We start from the raw sequence: 21,266 nt of genomic DNA, 5'->3' as shown, positions 1-21,266 counted from the left end.
TAAAAAATCAATAAAATATATATTTTTTTAAAAATTTATAGTCTAGTAGAGAAGCATGACTAAAAATCATAAAACTGCCATTTCTGTTTTGGCTCAGTGGACAGAGCATTAGCCTATTGACTGAAAGGTCCCGGATTCGATTCCAGTCAAGGGCAAATGCTCAGGTTGCAGGCTTTATTCTCCAGTAAGGGGCATGCAGAAAGCAGCCAATCAATGATGTTCTCTTCATCATTGATGTTTTTTATTTCTCTCTCCCTCTCCTTTCCTCTCTGAAATCAATAAAAATATATTTGAAATAAAAAGAATATAAAACAAAACTACCATCAATTTAGTGCACAAAAGGTAGTCAAAAATAGGAAAGTTCAATTAACAGAATAAATATTTATCAATCACAAGTACATAAAAGCACTGTGGGAAATAAACACTATAACTATCTATATATATAAAAGGTTAATATGCTAAGTATCCATCCGGGTAATGACATCACATAGCAATACCCAGCTTCCTCTCCCTAGCAACAACTAGTCTACTTGCAGTTTCTTCAGCCCAGGAACACGACTTGCTTTATAGCCAGGTGCAAACATTTCACACTTTAACCAAATGTCCGTGAAGCGTTTTCCCATGCCTCATCTCATTTGACCCTCACATTAGTGCTGGAGCAGGTAGATAGGAGTGGAATCCTATTTTCTTTTCATTAGCTGGAAAACGGAGATTTAGAAAGCACAGAAACTTGACCTGCTGAAAAGAAGAAATGGTTGACCTTGAAAATGACTTCAGGTTTTCTCATTGTGCAGAATATAGTCAAACACTGCTGCAGTTAAGTATTTTACCCTTTATTCTCCCTGCATGATCTACAATAATAATCTGCTTTGTGTTGATATTTACTGCTGTGTTGCTGACAACTACCTGAAAGAGAAGTTTGTGTGCTTAACTGGACCAGAAAAAGTTTAGCTAAATCAGAAAGCAGGTCTAATTAAGCAAGTTTATTCTATACTAGAGGCCCGATGCACAAAGATTTGTGCAAGACTAGGCTTTTCTCCTCCTGGTTGCCAGCATCCTTTTGCTTCAGCCTGGAGCCACCATTCTGCCTTCCCATGCTACCCAGAGGTCTAGGGCAGCTGGAGTGATGCAGAACACCTGCATCGTCGCCATGGTGACAACTCAAGTGTCCTCCCCCCAGCACCTGTGTATGCAACTTAACTCGCCATCTTTGTTAGGTTAATTTACATACTCCCTCCTGATTGGCTGGTGGGCATCACAAAGGTATAGTCAATTTGCATCTTTCTATTTAATTAGTGTATATCTTACCTAATTGTAGAGAAACATGTAAATTGACCATACCTCTGCTGCGCCCACAGCCAATCAGTGATTATGCAAATTAGAAGGCCAAAGATGGCGGCCGCCCAACTGCTCCGGAGTGGCCACGCGGGCAGGACGCCTGCTATCAGAGGGAGGGCAGAGGGCGAAGGGATCTACAGGAGCGGAGTGCAGCAGCCAAGACAAGACTGCAGACTCCAGAGTCTGCAGCGAAGATGAAGATGGCAGACAAAGACAAAGGTGGCAGATGATTAGAAGGCAGTCTGCAGCAAAGATTGCAGACTCCAGCAGGAGTCTGCAGCAAAGATGAAAACAGCAAACTCCAGCCAGAGTCTGCAGCGAATACGAAGATGGCAGACTGGCCAGAGCGAAGGCCTGGGTCCCGGGTGCCTGAGGAAAACCGGTGCTGGAGCCAAGGGAAGAAAGGCCTATTGCAGGGGTCCTCAAACTTTTTAAAGTGGGGGCCAGATCACGGTCCCTCAGAGAGCTGGAGGGCCGGACTATATGAACTACTAATTCCTACTGTAACACCTTGGCTGCGCTCACTGCCCAAAAAACCTGGCGGGCAGGATCAGACTCCCCTGGGGGCTGCATGTGGCCCGCGGGCCATAGTTTGAAGACCCCTGGCCTATTGCATGAATCTCTTCGTGCAACGGGCCTCTAGTATGTGTGTGTGTGTGTGTGTGTGTGTGTGTGTGTGTGTATATGTATATGGCTAAGTTAACTTACACATGCACAATACATATAAAGCTCTCACTGGTGCCAATTATACATATGTGTTTCCATTTGTCATTGTCAATTGTGAATATGGTTGAAACTTCTATTATAGAGAAAGGGCGAATAGCGATATTAAAATATTTACTCTAATTAATTTCCTGTCAATGTGCACAAATTCATGCACCAGGCCACTAATGTTATATAATCTAGCAAGGCTGGTAAGACAAGCAACAATAGAAAGCAATAAGTGACAAGTGCTTTAAGTACAAGCAAAAAGTTCTGAGATTTCAGAGCAAAGAACTCAAACTAGCTTCCAAATTATTTGAAAAAGCTCTACAAGAAGGCACAATGTTAACTGAACTCTTGGGGATGGACATAATATTTAACCAGTAGAGATGAGACTAGAGAAAAGATGACCCAGAAGAAAAGAAAGAAACAGACAAAATTAACAAATGGAATGGGGCTAAAAATATGAAAGGGTAAAAGAAAAATTCCAAGTTCGCTAGAATCCAGGTTAAATAAAGGGGAAAAGGTAAGGCTTAAAAGGTAGATTGCATTAATCTTTAGAATGCCTTGAATGGCTAAGAAGTCTGGATCTTATCCTGTCAACAACAGGGAGATAGATACTAAAGGTTTCAGAGAAGGAGAAATATATGATCAAAATGAAGCTCTAGGTAAGATTAATCTAATACTGGTGTCCAGAATAGGCTGCAGAACAAAGGGCTTAAAGCTGAGAAATTATTTATTAATTACAACAGCAGCAATCTCAGTCTGATGTGAGAAGGACTGAATTATGGTATTGGAATGAGTAAGAATGGAAAAGGAAAGGATGCGTTAAGAGAGTTTTCAAAAGAGAAAAAGTAGGGCTGAGAGGAATGGGAAATTAATTATAAATTTTCCCATTGTTTGGAAATGTTTATTAACTCCTGACTACCTACTGGATAAAACCCAGGCTCCTTGCCTATCATTCAAGTCACTGTACAATCTGACCAGGTGTTCTTTTTCTCTCTTCTCCCCCTCCCCCCCTACTCCATATGCATAACTTGGTATTTATTGCCTGTGCTTTTTTTGCTCATGCATCTCTTTACACCTGAGGATTAGAACAGCTTGAGTCAATGAGGTGGGCTTAGGCCAGGGGAATTACTTGGACTGTGAGTGAGAAAGAAGAGGTTCCCAAAAGAAAAAGTAGGATAAGCTACCAACAGAAGGGGTAAAACCACAAGCATCCTCTACTTTAACAGTTAGCAATTTACAAAGTAGGTGAAACTGGTAACATTACATCTGGGGAGCACGTTCAGAAACTAGGCACACATGGAAATTAATCTTTTCACAGCACAGTCTCTGTACAGGCTAAGTTTACCATGTATATACATATTTTAGCTTGTTCTATTTTTTTTAACTTTTTTAAATTGTGCACAAAATACATAGAAACTGGGTAACAACTTTAAGTCACCTCAAATCAATCACAATATTAAGAACATAGTTTAAGCCAAAAAACATTACCCCAAGATAACTCTGATCCTTCCCTCCCTCACTATATAGCAAAGTTTAAAAAAAAAAAAAAAAAAAAAAAAAAAAAAAAAAACAACTTTTCATTTGGGGGCTGGGGGGCGATTTCTTGACTGTACAATATAAATCTATTTTTAAACTTAGGGGGGAAAAGTACCATAATTTCCTCATTAAAGAACATTTCTGGGCCAAAAACTATTAAACAAATAAAATGTTTAAATATAACCCAAAATGTAAGGTAATCTTGGGGTAATGATTTACTTTACTTTTCTAGTACTTAACAGTAATTTTCAAAACTTCTAAAATATACCTGCACCATGTATTCAATCCAATTTCCTACATTACTTAAGGCCTCAATGCTAACATGCATTCAAACTGACATTCAAACTGCAAAAGTGGGAGACCATGAAACAGCCATGAAGACATTACTAACTAGGGCAGAAAAGGAGATTTACATTTTAGAAAAAAATTCAGCACAGCAGCTAAAACAACCCAAGTTGTCCCTAAATACTCATTCTTCGATAATTCTAAAAAAACATTATACATATATATATGTATATATATATAGTGTGTGTGTGTGTGTGTGAGAAAGAGAGAGAGAGAGAGAGAGAGAGAGAGAGAGAGAGAGGGAGGGAGGTGTACTTTAGCCCTTTAGGAATTTTTCTAGAATTTTTCTTCACAGTTCTTTTCCTTCACAAACAGCAACATGTAAAAATTTTGTTCTCCATAATGCTAAGGATTACTTGAAATGTCTATTTTAGGCTGTCACTTTTTTAAATAAGGTGTTTTAACATAGTACTCAAAAAAAAACTCATTGGTTCTTAGAGTCATCTTATTTATTATACACTGTTCAAGAAATTTAAAAGTGACCACGCAACAAAAACTATACTAATTCAGACCCCTGAAGACAGCATGCTATAACAGGGAATGTACATCAAAATGGGAGTCAGGAGATCACTGTTGAGTAAGCCACTGAACCTTTCTGAGCTTCTCTGTGTGAGCTGAAATTGGACCCTATGTGTGTGTGTGTGGGGGGGGGGGGGGGTGCCCACATATACAAATTTACATACAACCCAGGGGATTCACAACTTCTACACAGTCCCAGGAGCCAATCCACAGGTTATTTGAAAGGTCTACATGTTTCTATGAGTATTTTAGCTATCCATCCATAAGGTAATTGACAAAATAGATAAAAAGAATTAAAAAAGCTCTAATAATAAAAGTAATCAACTTTTTATAAGAGACTTTCAAACTCAAAAATTTTAAAACATGCCATTTCACTCACCCACAAAATTGTCAAAAACAAAAAAGTTGATCATGTTCATGGCTGGCAATGCATGAGTTTGGCTTTTGGTCCTCCTTAACAAGAGCCCCAATGCAGACTTCTCCCAAGAAAATATATACAAAACGTTGCATAGAGTTTCAGTCTCTTGCCCTAAACTTTAGGTTCACTGTCCAGGGACTTCCCTCAGACAGTGTGCTCCTTCTCGTTGATAGGTACATCTTTCAGCAGCTTCCTAAAAAGGGACAAGTGAAGATCTGGCATGCCCCCAAATGCCTTTATTCTGCCTTCACACTTGACTGATCAAATAAATGGTTGGGTTCTGGGCCAGAAGTCATCTTCCCTCAGAATTCTGAAGGCATTGCTCCACTCTCTTCTCTGTTCTGAAACTCTTGAGAATTCAGCGGCCATTTCTAATTGTTCATATGAAGTATAAAGAATGAGTGGTCAGACTCTTGATCCCCCACCTGTCAACTGATAAATTTCACTGTATGGTGTTTGGCAGGGTGATCTAGCTAAGGAGACTTTAAACATCAGTGTTTATAAGTGTTTTCTGTTAATTGCCCAATTTTTTTCCATAAAGGATAAAAGATACAATTGGCTGCTAGTGTTCATGAAGCTGAGCAGTGCAAGGGGGCTGAAAGTTTCACTATTTAAGATGTTACCAGGCCCTGACCAGCTTTGCTCAGTGGATAAGAGCGTTGGCCTGCAGACTGAATGGTCCCAGGTTCGATTCCAGTCAAGGGCATGTACCTTGGTTGCAGGCACATCCCCAGTGGTAGGTGTGCAAGAGGCAGCTGATTGATGTTTCTCTCTCATCAATGTTTCTAACTCCATCCCTCTCCCTCCTCTCTGTAAAAAATCAATAAAATGTATATTTTTAAAAAGACATTACCAGTCCCCTCATTTTCAGGTGAGCCCTTACCCTCCTACTTTCTACAGTGCCAGATAGCCTGGGTCTAAAACCAGTTTGGTTAACTTTCTCCACAAAGTAAGTCTAATTTTTGTGAGGGTTGATGAAGAATAGTCACGAGGCTGCCTGGTATGAGGTATGTACAGAAGTTTTCAGCTTCATATAACACCTGCACCCAATTAAGCCAATTTATTTTTTTAATGAAGCTGCTCTGTGGAAAGTGGATTATAGAGGGCTAAAGAAAAAACAATTCAGACCCAATGGGAAGCACTAAAATTATTTTATTCTTGCCGAAACCGGTTTGGCTCAGTGGATAGAGCGTCGGTCTGCGGACTGAGGGGTCCCAGGTTCGATTCCAGTCAAGGGCATGTACATTGGTTGCGGGCACATCCCCGGTGGGGGGTGTGCGGGAGGCGGCTGGTCGATGTTTCTCTCTCATTGACGTTTCTGGCTTTCTATCTCTCTCCCCTCCTCTCTGTAAAAAATCAATAAAATATATATTTTTTAATTATTTTATTCTTAAGCCTAAATTATAATATTTTAATTATAAAAATAGAGAATTATCTTCTTTGAATAAAATTATTTCATTTGAATAAAAATGTATGCTTTCTTTCTTTTTACCAGTCTGCTTCTGTTTCCATTGAGTATCTTTATTCTTTACCAAAATAATTTATGGATTTTTATACTTTAATAACAAACTATAACTTTCCTAAAAGCTGTTAAAACTTTCTATGCCATTTAAGTGCTCTGTAATAAAACTCCTAGAAACTTCAAAGGCAGGACATAACAACTAAATTATAAAATCTGGGAAATGGTATCTATTAGATTAGGATACCAGAGTATGTAATCCGACCCAAAAATCAAAAGGTAATAGCAGCAGCAGTCACTGCTACTGCCATCTATAAAATTTTTTATTTTTTATTTTTTTATTGATTTCAGAGAGGAAGGGAGAGGGAGAGAGAGATAGAAACATCATTGAGAGAGAATTATTGACTTGCTGCCTCCTGCATGCCCCTCACTGGGGATCAAGCCCAAAACCCAGGCATGTGCCCTTGATTGGAATCGAACCAAGGCCCCTTAAGTCTTCAGGCCACGCTCTATCCACTGAACCAAACCAGCTAAGGGCTATAAAATTTTTAAATGACTGCAAATTCTTGATACTTTTTCCAGTAAGAGGTGGGGTCAATAAAAAAAGACCCTTCCAGCATGGCTCAGTGGTTAAGCATCAACCTATGAATCAGGAGGTCACAGTTCGATTCCAGAGCAGGGTACATGCCCAGCTTGCAGGCTAGATCCCCAGTGGGGAGCATGCAGAAGCCAATCAATGATTCTCTTTCACCAAGATATATATCTCTCTCTCCCTCTCTGAAATCAATAAAAATATATTTTTAAAGAAAGAGCTGGGGTCTATGCTCTTGCCACTTGAATCTAGAATTTGTAACTTACTTGCCTGTAACCAATAAAATGTGGCAGGACTTCCTAGGCTAAGTTAAAAAAGGAGATACAACCCTAACTGGTTTGGCTCAGTGGATAGTGTATCGGCCTGGGAACTGAAAGGTACCAGGTTTGATTCTGGTCAAGGGCACATGCCTGGGTTGTGGGCTCAATCTCCAGTGGGGGGACTTGCAGGAGGCAGCCAATCAATGATTCTCTCATCATGGATGTTTCTATCTCTCTCTCCCTCATCCTTCCTCTTTGAAATCAATAGAAATATATAATTTTTTTTAAAAAAAAGGAGATGCAGCTTTCACCTTGCTCATTGGGCAATTCCTGTTGGTGTCTGAGCCAGTCATAATTAGCAGTGTAATGGCCATAAACTAGCCCATGAAGACAGACCACCTGAAGAGAGATAAATGCTCAGCCAACCTTCAGCTATTCCAGCTCTAGCCAACATCTATTGTAAATAAAACACAGAAGGGACCCTGAGCCAAAAACATCTAGCAGAGCCCTTCCCAACTTATAACCCACAGAAACTATGAGAGATAATAAAAAGTATTGTCTTGGGCCTCCATATTTTGGAGTAATTTTTCATGCAATAAAAATAAGCCTTTATAGCAAATACATGTTAATTCAACTACTTCGGGGGAGGAAAGAATTTCCATCAATAAGGATGGTTTTCAATATGGTGAATTTTCCAGATAGAGACCAGCTTTCACATATTTAAGAGATTTAAAAAAGCTATATAATAAGGCACATTCTTCCTGAAGTCAACATTTTTATCTTATAGCATCTACAGATTCTTTTCCTGCATTGTGATTTTTCTATAGCAAAAGAAAGTGCATAAATATACTAACCAGGCCACTGAGCAATCAACTCAGAGTTCTACATTATAATTCTTCTAAATGTAGTAATCTATTATGGCCTAAATTAATCCCTGGCCTCTCTTCAACCAAAATGAATGAGCCAGTTATTGCAGAAGCATCAAAACTGCCAAACAAAGCAAATATTATTAGATTTACTCTTTTGAACAAAGAATCACCACACACAAAGAATGACCACACTTTACCACTAAATAAGACAGATCTTTTAAATTACGTATCTCATCCATCTTTTATACTTTTATTCATTTAATTAACAAATATCTAATGAGTATTGTGGTTATACAAATTAACTTTAGAAGGGTCATAGATCTAAATATAAGAGCTAATATTCTATATAATGCAGAAGAAAATATAGAAAAAATCTTTAGCACTGACAATTAGGAAAAAAATTTCTTAGCTATGACATAAAAAGCATAAACCATAAAGAAAAAAATGGCAAACAGGTCTTAGTCAAAATCCAAAACTTTGCCGAAACTGGTTTGGCTCAGTGGATAGAGCATCAGCCTGCGGACTGAAAGGTCCGGGTTCAATTCCTGTCAAGGACATGTGCCTTAGTTGCAGGCACATCCCCGGGGCGGGGGAGGGGTGGGGGGGGGATGAGAGGCAGCTGACCGATGATTCTCTCTCATCCATGTTTCTAACTCTCTATCCCTCTTTCTCTCTGTAAAAAATCAATAAAATATATATATATATATATATATATATTTTTTTAAATCCAAAACCTCTGCTCTTTAAGATACTACTGAGGGAGAAAAACGTCACAATATAGGAGAAAATACTTGTAAAGCACATACCTGATAAAGGACTTGTATCTGGAATACAAAAAGAATTCTCAAATATCAATAATAAGAACACAGCCCAATTTTAAAACTCTGAGCAAAAGTCCAGTGGATATGGCTCAATGGTTGAGTGTCAACCCATAAACAAGAGGTCATGGGTCAATTCCCAATCCAGGGCATATGCCTGGGTTGCAAGCTTGTTCACCAGTAGGGGGCGTGGAAGAGACAGCCAATCTAGTATTCTATCATTGATGTTTCTATTTCTCTGTCCCTCTTCCTGCATTTCTCTGATATCTATTTTTTTTAAAACACAATAAACTATGAACAAAATATTTGAACAGCTATTAACCAAAGATACAAGAATAACAAGTCCATGAAAAAGATGCTTAACACTGTAGGTCAACAAGAAAACTACAATTAAAGCTACATTAAAATATCTCTACATACCAATTAGAATAGCTATAATCAAAGATTGACAACAGCAAGTGTTGACTAAGATTGGGAGCAACTGGAACTCTCATACACTATTTCAATTCTTTAGTGTTTAAAGTATTACATATAGTATTACATATGTCTCATTTTCCCCCATTGACCTCTCCCTGACCACTCCCACCCCTCAGCATATACCCTCACTCCTCTACTGTCTGTGTCCATTGGTTATGCTTATATGCAGGCATGTAAGTCCTTTGGCTGATCTCTTACTCTCCCGCTCCCCACCTCCAACCCACCACGAACCCTCCCTTCCCCTGCCTTCCCTCTGAAGTATGACTGTCTGTTTAATGAGTCTGTCTCTGGGTTTATCTTTGTTCATCAGTTTATGTTGTTCATTATATTCCACAAATGAGTGAGATCATGTGATATTTATCTTTCTCCAACTGGCTTATTTTACTTAGCATAATGCTCTCCATGTCCAACCATGCTGTTGTGAATGATGTAAGAGTTCTTTCTTTTTTACAGCATCATAGTATTCCATTGTGTAGATGTACTACAGTTTTTTAATTCACTCATCGGCTGATGGGCACTTAGGCTATTTAGCTATTGTAAATTGTGCTGCTATGAACACAGAGGTGCATATATTCTTTCTGAATATATTCTTTGTGAATTCTTAGGATATATTCCTAAAAGTGGGATTACTGGGTCAAATGGGAGTTCCATTTTTAATTATTTTAGGAAACTCCGTACTGTTTTTCCACAGTGACTGCACCAGGCTGCATTCCCACCAGCATCCCCACATCCTCACTAGCATTTGTCATTATCGATTTGTTGATGATAGCCATTCTGACAGTTGTGAGATGGTACCTCATTGTCATTTTGATTTGCATCTCTCAGATGATTAGCAACTTTGAACATGTTTTCATATGTCTCTTGGCATTCTGTATGTCCACTTTCGAAAAGTGTCTATTTAAGTCCTTTGCCCATTTTTTTATTGGATTATTTTCCTTTTATTAAGATGTATGAGTTCCCTATAAATTTTGGAGATTAGGCCCTTATGGGATATAACACTGGCAAATATGTCTTCCCATGCTCTCATACACTTCTGATAAAAATGCAAAACTGTATGTCTTTGAAAAATAGCTTAGCAATGTTTTTTAAGTTAAATACATATTTACCATACAACGCAACAATCCTAATCACTGGAAGTAAACACATTCATAAAGAGAGGTGTACTCAAAAGGTCATAGTGACTTTTTCCATAATGTCTAAAATCCCGAAACAACAAATGTCTGTGAATATATGTAAATGAATAAACAAAATTGGATATATGTATATAATGCAATATTCCTCAGGAATGGGAACAACTGATACACAACATGAATGGACCTCAAAAGCACTGTGTTAAATGAAAGAAGCCCAATTCCACTTACATAAAATTTTAGAGAAAGCAAAACTATAGTGACAGAAAGTAAACTAGTGGTTGCCAAGAACTAGAGATGGGAGAAGGAGACTAGCTAAGCAAGGGCACAAGGAAACTCTGTGGGAAGAAAGAAGTAGCCTTTGTGCAATCATCTATGTAGTAATTCCTCCTAGAATTAATTCAAGATTTACTTTAAAACTGAAGTTTTATATATGCTGTTAATTTTTAGTAAGAAACTAAACTGCCAAACTTGAGATACATGTTGATACTTAAAGCCTTATAGTTTTTTTTTTTTAAAGCATTCAATGCTTACAGAAGTTACTCTAAAACAAATTAACACAAAATTCCTCTTTTTATACTAATTATACATTAGTGGGAAAACCTAAAAGGAAAGAAAAATGTTAACATTCAACTGTAAAAACTGCCGGATACTGATACCCAGAAAACTAGCATCTAGTGGGAAATTAACAGGCTTAGTGTTCTGAAAAACTCTAATCAAGAAAAAATATGTATAATGGCATTCCTAAATATAAGCAATAACTAAGATTAAAAATACAATAAAAATGCCACAAATGTAAATTAGTTGGAATTACTTTAAAACATAGGAAGAGCTCAGTGGATAGAGTGTTGGCCTGTGGACTGAAGGGTCCCAGGTTCAATTCCAGTTAAGGGCACATGCCTGGGATGCAGTCTCAATCCCCAGTGGGGGGGCATGCAGGAGGCAGCCAGTCAATGATTCTCTCTCATTACTGATGTTCCTATCTCTCTCTCCCTCTCCCTTCCTCTCTGAAATCAATAAAAATATATATTTAAAAAAATAGGAAGAAAATCATTAAACTATCCTGAGCAATACAGACAAATGCTTAAGTATAAAAATATAAAATGCTCCTAGGTGAAAAAACTAAAAACTGCACTTAAATGCCTCCTTCTCCCAAAGTAATGCAATTCTAATTACAATCCCAATTAAATTTTTTTATAAATTTAACAAGTTTAATATTCATATAGAAAAGCAAATATATAAGTAGCAAAAAATATTAAACTAAATTATAAAACTACTATAATGAAAAAAATATGGCACAGAACAAGAGATAATCTGATTCGACCATAATTAATTTAATGTAACTAAAAAGATATATCACCATGGAAAGGAAGAATTGGTCAATAAATAATGATGAGGTGACTAAATAGCAATTTGGGAGGAAAGAACCTCCTAAACTGTTTTTTTAAAACATTAAAATAAAATATACTTAAACATTTACTAAGCCTCTTGAAGAAAAAGGCCTTCCTAAGTATAGAAATAATAGGAAAAACAAAAGAAAAGTTGGACAGATTTGACTCCTAAAAATAACAAATTTCTGTTTGTCCAAAAATGGTCAAAATGAAAAGACAAATAACAGACTGGGGAAACGTTTGTAGCAAATATGACAACAGACTGATATCTTTTTAATTCTCAAGCAAATCAATAAGAAAAAAACTAAAACACTAACAGATAACTAGGACAATGCCAAACAAGTCAACAAAGAGAAATATAATTAAGAAACAGAGAGGAAAATATTCAACTTCACAAAGAAATGTTTAAAACTATATGGCAACTCCTGACCGGTGGCACAATTGGTTGAAGCATCATCCATACCAACAACAAAAGGCTGTGGATTTGATTCCCAATCAAGGTATAAACGTAGGTTGTGGGTTCCGTCCTCAGTCTGGCACATATGGCAGGCAATTGATCGATGTTTCTCTCTCTCTCTCTCTCTCTCTCTCTCTTTCCTTTCCTTTCTCCCTCCCTCCCTACCTCTCTCTAAAAATCAATAAAAAATTGTCTGCAAGTGACAGAAAGTGTGAGGATTTTTTTTTTTTTAATTTTAAGTAAGAGTCAATGTTTGTAAGAGAATGAAAAGATATATTTACTTATCCATTGCTGCTCTGAAATAGGCACAATTCTTTCAGGAAGCAGATTGAGAAAAATTAATCAAGGACTTTAAAACCATCCATACCCTTTAACACAATAGCACTCTTTCTATAAAAGATCCTAAGAAAATAATCCTTAAAACAAAGTCCAAGTTATCTACATCAAGATGTTTATAGCAATTATCTGGAAAAATTACATTTGGAAATAAAAGTGAACAGAAAAAAAACCACATGAACAATGGTTTCTGTGGCATCCTCTTAACTGATTATCTAAAAAATCAGTCTTCCTGATTCCCATCCCAGTCCATCCTCCCTATTGCCCCAAGATTAGTGTTACTAAACATCAAATACCTATATCTAACCTTATAGTCCTCACCACCTTAAAAAACAAATCAAACTTACTGGCAAAATATAACAGAGTTTTAAGTGGGTATCTATTGTCTCATATCTTGACAATCACACACAATGCATTAGCGGTAAAGAACACATACAGAATTACATATAATGACTTCTTTTAAAAAAAATATATTTTTTATTAATTTTTAACAGAGAGGAAGGGAAAGGGAGAGTTAGAAACATCGATGAGAGAGAAACATCGATCAGCTGTCTCCTGCACACCCCCTACTGGGGATGTGTCTGCAACCAAGGTACATGCCCTTGACCGGAATCGAACCTGGGACCTTTCAGTCCACAGGCTGACGCTCTATCCACTGAGTAAAACGGGTTTCAGCTATAATTACTTCTGTGTCTCCAACATCCTATATAATAAAGGCCTAATATGCTAAGTGTCTGTTCAACCAAAGTGTAATATGCTAATGATATGCTAAGGCCGCTCATCCACTCGCTCTGATGTGCACTGACCACCAGGGGGGGAGACAGTCAACCAGTTGCTATGACATGCACTGACCACCAGGAGACATACAGTCGACCGGTCAACCAGTCGCTATGACATGCACTGACCACCAAGGGGCAGACACTATGACCAGTAGGAGAGCTTGCTGCTGGGATCCATCCAATTGGGACTGAGTGAGACAAACCAATACGCCCTGGAGCCCTCCCACAGTCCCTTCCTGGCTGGCTAACCTCCCACGTCCCTCCCCAGCCCCATGCAGGAGCTGCTCCTCACAGGGGGAGCACCGCTTAGCAAGAAGCTGGACTTATGTCTGGCCAGCACAGCGGCAGTGGCGGGAGCCTCTCCCACCTCAGCTGCAGGCAGGCAGTAAGGAGTAAGGAGTCCCGAAGTTCAAGAGCCCCAGAGTGTGAGAGGGATGTCTGACTGCTGATGGGCGGACATCCCGAGGAGTCCCAGGCTATGACAGGGTGCAGGCCGGGCTGAGGGAACCCCACACACACACACCCCCAGTGCATGATTTTTGTGCACCAGGCTGCTAGTTGGTTCAATAAAATGCCAAAATGCTTTTAATCTATGCTGAACAAGGATTCTGCCTTCATGGATTTTACAGATAAAAACAACAAATGCCCTTCTGTGAGTTACAGAGGAAAGGGCGACTCAGGTCAAGAAAAGTTCTAAGGATAAGGGTAATCCTGGACTTGAATCTTAAAAGACAGGCAAGGTTGGCAAGGGTAATTCCAAATAAATAGAAAGTATTTGTATTTCCACACAAAATCTTGTAAGTTTGTAACAGACTCTATACAGACAACTCCAAGTTAACCTCTCCAACCTTCTACCTGTTGGAGCTATTGTGAGAATTAAAGCTGATAATAGTATCTGGCACTTAATAAGCATTCAATACATGTCAGTTATATGGAAACATAACAATGCTGGTTACAAAAGTATATTTCAAGGGTCTAGCATTTTTAAAGCAAAGAAAGTAACAGTAAACAAGACCAGGGCAAAAAGAGAAAAGCAATAAGAACAGAATTAAACAACATATCACCAAATAGCCAGGGTCAAACAGTTATCTCTACACACCATGACAATATCCTCATACTACATATTACAAACAACATAATAATTTATACTCATAACTAGAGGCCCGGTGCACGAAATTCACGCACTCAGAGTTGGTGGTCCTTAAGCCCAGCCTGCGCCCTCCCAGACCTGGAGCCCCACGATTGATCACCCAGCAGAGGGAGGCCCCACCCACCACCCCCAGCTGGGTAGCCTAAGCCTCCCTCTGCAGGGCCATCGTGGGGCAATGCGGGAGCCCCCCAACCAATCACATCACACACGCCTTGGTGGTGGCAGTCAGTGCTGGGTCGCCACAGTGCCCACAACCCAAAAGGGACCAAGAGGTCAGCAGTTCAGCCTGCTCGCCAGTCCCCGCCCACCCGAGCCTGCTTGGCGTTTGTTCGTCTGTTCTGTCACTTTGGATGTTATGGACCCTGGCTCTTTATACATTAGGATGATACTAAATCATAAATAAAACACTAAGTTCTGATAAGTATGGTCTATTTTAAAGGAGTAGGGCATATTACATCTTTGAGTCTTCAAAATTTTTAAAACATCAAAAATAGCTAAAATAAGAATCTTGTTGCCTAAAGCATAGTCCTTCATTTACCTTGAAAACTTAGTTATATGCAAAATACACTAAATTATATGCTAAATAAATGACACGTTAATATGCTGTTATAGTTACAATTCAACCAGGAGGAAAAAAGTAGAATCCGTGATTAAAACACACACACACACACACACACACACACACACTTTACTTGCCAATGAAAACCAACTACATGTAGCACCTAGGCAGGTCCAACTGCCTGTGTAAAGGTGAGAGTAGTCAAAATAACCTAAAGAGAAAAGGAAGGAGGAAAACTAGATTGCCTTACAGGCAGTCCTCGGGTTACTCGGACTCCATATACATCATTTCATGGTTACGTCACCATCTCCCATTTATTTAAAAAAAAAGTTCCATCATTTTGACATATTTACATATGTGTTTTATGTTTTTTATTATTTATTTACCACAATTAAAGGTCAGGAATTGTTATCTTTCTTTTAAATTTTTTTTTATTGTTTCACTTCATTACTGCTGTGTATGTGCTCCATGTGAGTGACGTAGGTGCTTATGTAGGTGGGTTCCAACTTATGGCAAAAATCAGCATTTCGTAGCGCTGTAGGAAGAGATCTCCGACTAACCCAAGGACCCACTGTAAAATGAATTGGGGACATTCAAATCACTAATGCCCCTAGAATAAGTCATTATGTTACAATATATAGGCACTTTCCTACTCAGAAACCTGTGACATATAATCAAGTTGTAATTTTTAAAGCCTTATATCAATAAAATATGCAGGAAAACAATATTAAAATACCAGAATATCTAAGTGAGGCTTTTAAAGTAATTTTTCTTTTCTTAATTTTTTTTAAATATTTTTATTGATTTCAGAGAGGAAGGGAAAGGGACAGATAGAAACATCAATGATGAGAGAGACTCATTGATCGGTTGCCTCCTGCATGCCCCCCACTGGAGATCAAGCTCACAACCCAGGCATGTACTCCTGACCAGAATCAAATCCAGGACCCTTCAGTCCACAGGCTGACACTCTATCGAATGAGCCAAACCAGCTAGGGCTAAAGTTAATTTTTTATTAGCAAGACAAAGTTAACCTCATTACCACCAAGGGTTTTATAAATTAGTAATATGAGGAGCTGCATACAAAAATATTTAAATTACAAAAAGTCTGTAAAGGTCCTCTGTTACTTCTTCATATCTAAGAATTTTAAATATTAGGAATTATATTAAACTGATTTTTCCAAATAGGTAGGGTCAAACAGTTCATTGGTTCTCAAAAAACAATAATGAATGAAAAAACACACACAATATTTAAAAATTACCAACTTTTTACTATAACCAAATACAAAGAATATGTAAGAAAAGCCTATTATCAGATATTCATATGTGTAATGTACATAAATTTTATAATCAATTTGCTCTAGAAGTACTTGTTAAAGTTGATATCTTTAGCACAGAATTCACTATAATGAATAAGTATTAATATATCATAAAGATAAACAGAAGTAGCTTAATGGACTCATTCTGATTTTAACCACTAATGGCCTGAAGAATCTTAAATTTGGGTTTAAATTAGTAGTACCAACAAGTACCAAATTGTTCACTAGTTGATTGTGGTCTTCAGAATAGGTAGAAAAATCTAATGTCTGTTGTGGGCAGAGATCTCATAGCTCAAATATTTCTTCTCATTCAGTTTGTGTGTATGTGTACTAGTAAGTGAGTGAGTGTGTGTGTGTGTGTCACCACGTAAGAATTGTTGACACCTTTCAGTAAAGGGGCACCTCTCCATTAAGGATATAATTGAGTAACTACAGTTCATAAAGCATCCTGAAATCAAAGACACTAAAAATTTTTAAATACTGGTATTGTATTAACATAAAGCAAAGAACAATCATCTAAGCATCTTACAACTCCAGTGTATTGTAAAACATATAAAAACTCACTGTGTGATCTGCCTTTTTTTTTAGTGATTTTCCTCTATTATGGAATCCGGATCTAAATGAACTGTTAAACACTTAGTCTAAAGGTATGCCAAACATTTCTTAAGGTCTTAACAAAGAATCAACTTTTTTTTTCCAGAAAACAAAATGAGGCCTAGGTAAAATATTTTATTTGGCTTCTCAAGATGGACTGAAAAGTTGGGCACCAGCTCCAGACCAATTCCTGGACGAACATCAAACACGGCCCTGTCATTTATCCAGTCAGTCAAAACAATCTTTTCCATCTAACCCTTTAATGTTTATGTCCTAAAAAGCTGCTAATTGAATCCAGCTCTTGAGATCTATTTGTTAAAATATATACCATCTAATTTGTAAATGAACAAAAAAGAAAAAAAATATGTTAACTTTCCTGGCAAAACAGAAGAAAATCCATCACATGTAACCAAAAGGGAAAGAGCAGTGTTTTTAATATTTGAATATTTCTCTCTTAAAATACAACAGAGACAAATTCCCAATGGTTTTATGAAATTGAGAGTACCTTAACTGTTTTTACAGTTACTAGTAAGGGGACACAGTATATTTAAAATTCCTCAGAAAAATCTAAAAATACAAAATCACTCTATAAATTTAGTCCAGTGTTCCTCTCCTCTCCTCCCCCCCAAAAAAATAAGTAATCTTTCCTCCTAACTTAATGTGTGAATTTTTCTAATATATCAGATGCAGTCAGGAAATCACAGATAAACACTTTAAGATCTAATGAGTCACACAAAAAAACCTCAAACTTATTTTATCTGCAGAAAATCAAAACCCCTGTTTTGGGATTTTGAAGTCAATGGCCAACAGCCTATTTCTGATGCTTTCTGCACACCTGGGATCACAGGTTCTTTTCACAATCACTGCCTCAGGACTGACTCGGAGAGGAACAGCGGTAGATAAACTCTAAAGCAACAAAGATCCCTTATAAAGGTTTCCATTGATTCATAAGAAAATAAGGAAACTGAATGGGGGAAACAGGAGACAGACAGGCATTCCCCCAATCCAGGTTTTCCATTAAGAACCACTCAGTTAATGATTCTTTGCAGCTTTCCCTAGGGAAAGTAAAACTGTCAGGAAAGTAATATATTTTGTAAACTGCAGCCAAGACAGGCTAACCTTCTCAAATACCAAATTCACTGCAAGTTTGTAACTCGCAAGTTCAGCCAGTGGGCTGGGATGTGACATACAGGCATACAATTACAAAAATTAGTCCATATAAATCTCAAAGTCTAGTGTAGGCAAACATAATTACAGTTTACTCTCACACATGCACACACACACACACAGATTAAGGAAAACCATTCTTTCTCACCACACATCCGAAAACCATGGTGGGTGACTTATTAACAGTGAAAGGCAAATCGCATTTCAGTTACACTTTTCAAACCAAAAATCAATGTTCCCTTAACATGTGTAACACGACTGTGTCAGGATACCAGAAATGGCAGGGGAAGCAAAAATGGACCTGGGGTGTTCAAGATCCAATGCCCTTGGACTCCTCCACACTTTGTAAGGGAAGCCCTTCTTCTAGCTAGCAACCCCTCCAGATACCTCTTTTCCATTTAGAAAAGGGAAGAGGGGGGAGTTGAGAGAAAGGAAACTTCGCTTGTAAGTTTGTAGGAGCACTTAGACATGCACAAAAAAAAAAAAAAAAAAAGTGTGTTTGTAAAGCCGGTCTGGAGTTAGAAGTGAGAGACACCGTTCTGCGGCCTACAAGGAACAACCCCAAACGTGCTACCCTGCAATCAAACACTCCCAAAACACGGTGTGCAGTGCGCCGGAGCCGTCGGGGCGGCAGACACGCCGGAAAAGCCCACCGCGGGCTCCTGCCCCCGCCGGGACGGGCGCTCAGGTGCGCGGCGCGGGCCCGGCGGCGGCGGCGGCGCGGTGCGTGCGGGGCTTTGCACGGAGGCTCCAGTGGACGAACAAGTTAGCAACCGGGGAACGAACACACACACACACACACACACACACACACACACTCACTCACTCACACACACACCCTCCCGCTAAGCGCTCCATCTTTAAGGAGTGTTGACTGCGCGCAGCCGGCCACCGGACCCAATCCTCCCCGCCCGGGAGCCGCCCGGCCCCGCACCGACCCCACCTGGGCTGCCTCCCGGGGCTGCTCCCCGGGGCCCCGGAGAGAGTCACGGCTTTTCGGCCTCGGATCCGCCTGGGATTCCAACCGGGTCTCCCCGCTCCCCTCCACAAAAGATCCCGAGTCCCCTTTTTAGCTTTTTCCAAGAATTTCCGAACAAGGGCGAGTGGTCCGGCCCTCGCTCTCCCTGAACTAGGCCTTCCCACGTCCCCGACCTCCCCCCCTCCCCCCTCACCATTGATCGCGACCCTGGCCCTTCCCAAGGCCACCGGCGACCCCCCGCCGGCTCGCCCACCCGCGGCCGCCCGGCCCGGCCCGCCCTGCCCCCTCACCTGTCAGGCGCAGCTTGACGGGCCCGTTCCGCCGGCCCCCGGGGTTAGACATGTCCCCGGCGGCGGGGGCGGCGGGGCTGCGGCCGCGGCGCGGGGCCCGGGCCGGCGGGCGGCGGGCGGGGGCGACGGCGAGGCGCGGCGGAGTCACCACAGCGGCCGGGGCTGCGGCCCGAGCAGCCGGCGCCGCGGCCGTGGCGGCCGGAGGGTCCCGGATGTGCCGAGCGTCGTCGCCATGAGCCGCGGAGGGAGCGGGACGCCGGGCTCCCCCCTCCTCCTCCCTCTTCTCCTTCCTCCGCCCGGGCCGCACAACAAAGCGGCAGCCGCGGCCGGCCGCGCCGCCTCGGCCCGCGCCCGCGCCCCCGCCGCCTCCACGCAGCCGCCTCCGCCTTTTCCTCCTCTCGGCGTGGCGGGGCCCGGAGCCGACGGGGCTGGTCGGCGGCGGCGGCGGGTGGTGCTCGGCGGCGCCGGAGCAGACTCGGGGATCGGCCGCTTCCTCCTCCACCCGCCCTCTTGTCTGAGCGAACCGGGTCCTGCAGCCGCCGCGGCCACTCGTCGGCTGCGGGGGGCAGGGAGCTGGGGGGGGGGGGGGCGAAGGGCGGGGCCTGGGGCGGGATCAGACGTGATGGGCGGGGCCTGGGCGGGGCGTGGGCGGGGCGGGCGCGCGCGGGGTGCCGGGGGCTCGGGGCGCGAGGCTGGGCTCTGCCTGGGCGCCCGAGGTCCGCCGGGGTCCCGCGTCGACCCTGAGGGGGAGCCCGCGGGGAAAGTGGCGGCGCGGAGCTCTCCGGCACCCGGAGCGGCTCCGTGTCCGGGCCTCGGAAGGCGGCGCAGACTTGCACTTACCAGTCGCCCCCTGCGCGCCGTGCTCCCCGAGAGGTGGGGCGAGCCGAGTTAGAACCGCTGCCCTCTGGGAAGGGAGCGTCGCGGAGGGAACAGACTCTATTTCCATACCGAGGATTCCAGCAAATGCCCCCAGGGCGTTTCGCTCCTGGTACCGTCGCTGCCACCTCCATCCAGGACTCACCTGAGGAGAGAGATCGGGTTACCTGCCTGCTCGGGCTCTTCCCAGCTGGAGCGCCGGGATGGGAGGATAAGGACCCTGCCTTAAAGGATTATTAACAGGACAAACCTTAGAGAGAAATGGGTGAAAAGCCCGGCGTGCAGGGCTGTGTGTCGTTCTCTCAGGAGGGCAAAACAAAAATAAGTGTTCCTTATCCTTCGCCTCTGTCATTGCACTCGTAGAAACTTATTCTTGACGTATAATCATACAGAAGATGTTCTTTGCAAAGTCTGGTTCCTAACAAAAGGGGAGTTGAGCAAATAGCTCCTGGTGATTACACTGCATCAACCGCATGGGGTTTTGTGCAGCCATTTACATGGCAGTTGTGAAGATCATATATTATGGAAGAGTTTACAAATAATCGAAGTTTAAAAGCATAATAAAAAGTTGTGCAAAAGTGTCCAGCACAGTGAAAACTAAGGATAACAGCATGGGGGATTTTTTTGGGGGGTACGCTTTGTTTAAGGCTGGTATAACATTAATGCAATTTTAAATGTTGAATAAAGTCGGAGATCTTTTCATCCTAAATCAGTGTCAGTTGTTATTTTGAACTCATCAGTGATATGACTTCAAGATCCAGATGAAGTTACTACCTCCAGGAGCATTTCATCAGTCTGAGTACAATCTGCAATTAAAGTGATCCAAAAATTACATAAAGCTCTAGAAATACTACCCTGTTTCCCCGAAAATAAGACAGTGTCTTATATTAATTTTTGCTC

At 41.0% G+C, this 21,266-nt stretch overlaps 1 protein-coding gene across 1 annotated transcript in view; it reads right to left on the bottom strand.

Annotated features, from left to right (window-relative positions):
* SMURF2 (SMAD specific E3 ubiquitin protein ligase 2) overlaps positions 1-20,054 on the bottom strand; it is an 87,533-nt gene extending 67,479 nt beyond the window's left edge. Inside the window, exon 1 of the mRNA XM_084864156.1 lies at positions 19,491-20,054. Within this exon, the coding sequence (XP_084720282.1) occupies positions 19,491-19,542 (52 nt within the window). The 5' untranslated portion in view covers positions 19,543-20,054. The remainder of the gene's footprint in view (positions 1-19,490) is intronic.
* Positions 20,055-21,266: the final 1,212 nt, after the last annotated feature.

Source organism: Pipistrellus hanaki (genome assembly GCF_964339955.1).
Source record: "Pipistrellus hanaki genome assembly, chromosome: 16".
NCBI lineage: Eukaryota > Metazoa > Chordata > Mammalia > Chiroptera > Vespertilionidae > Pipistrellus > Pipistrellus hanaki.
Note: the sequence above shows the minus strand (reverse complement) of the source record. Positions and strands in the feature narration are given on the sequence as shown.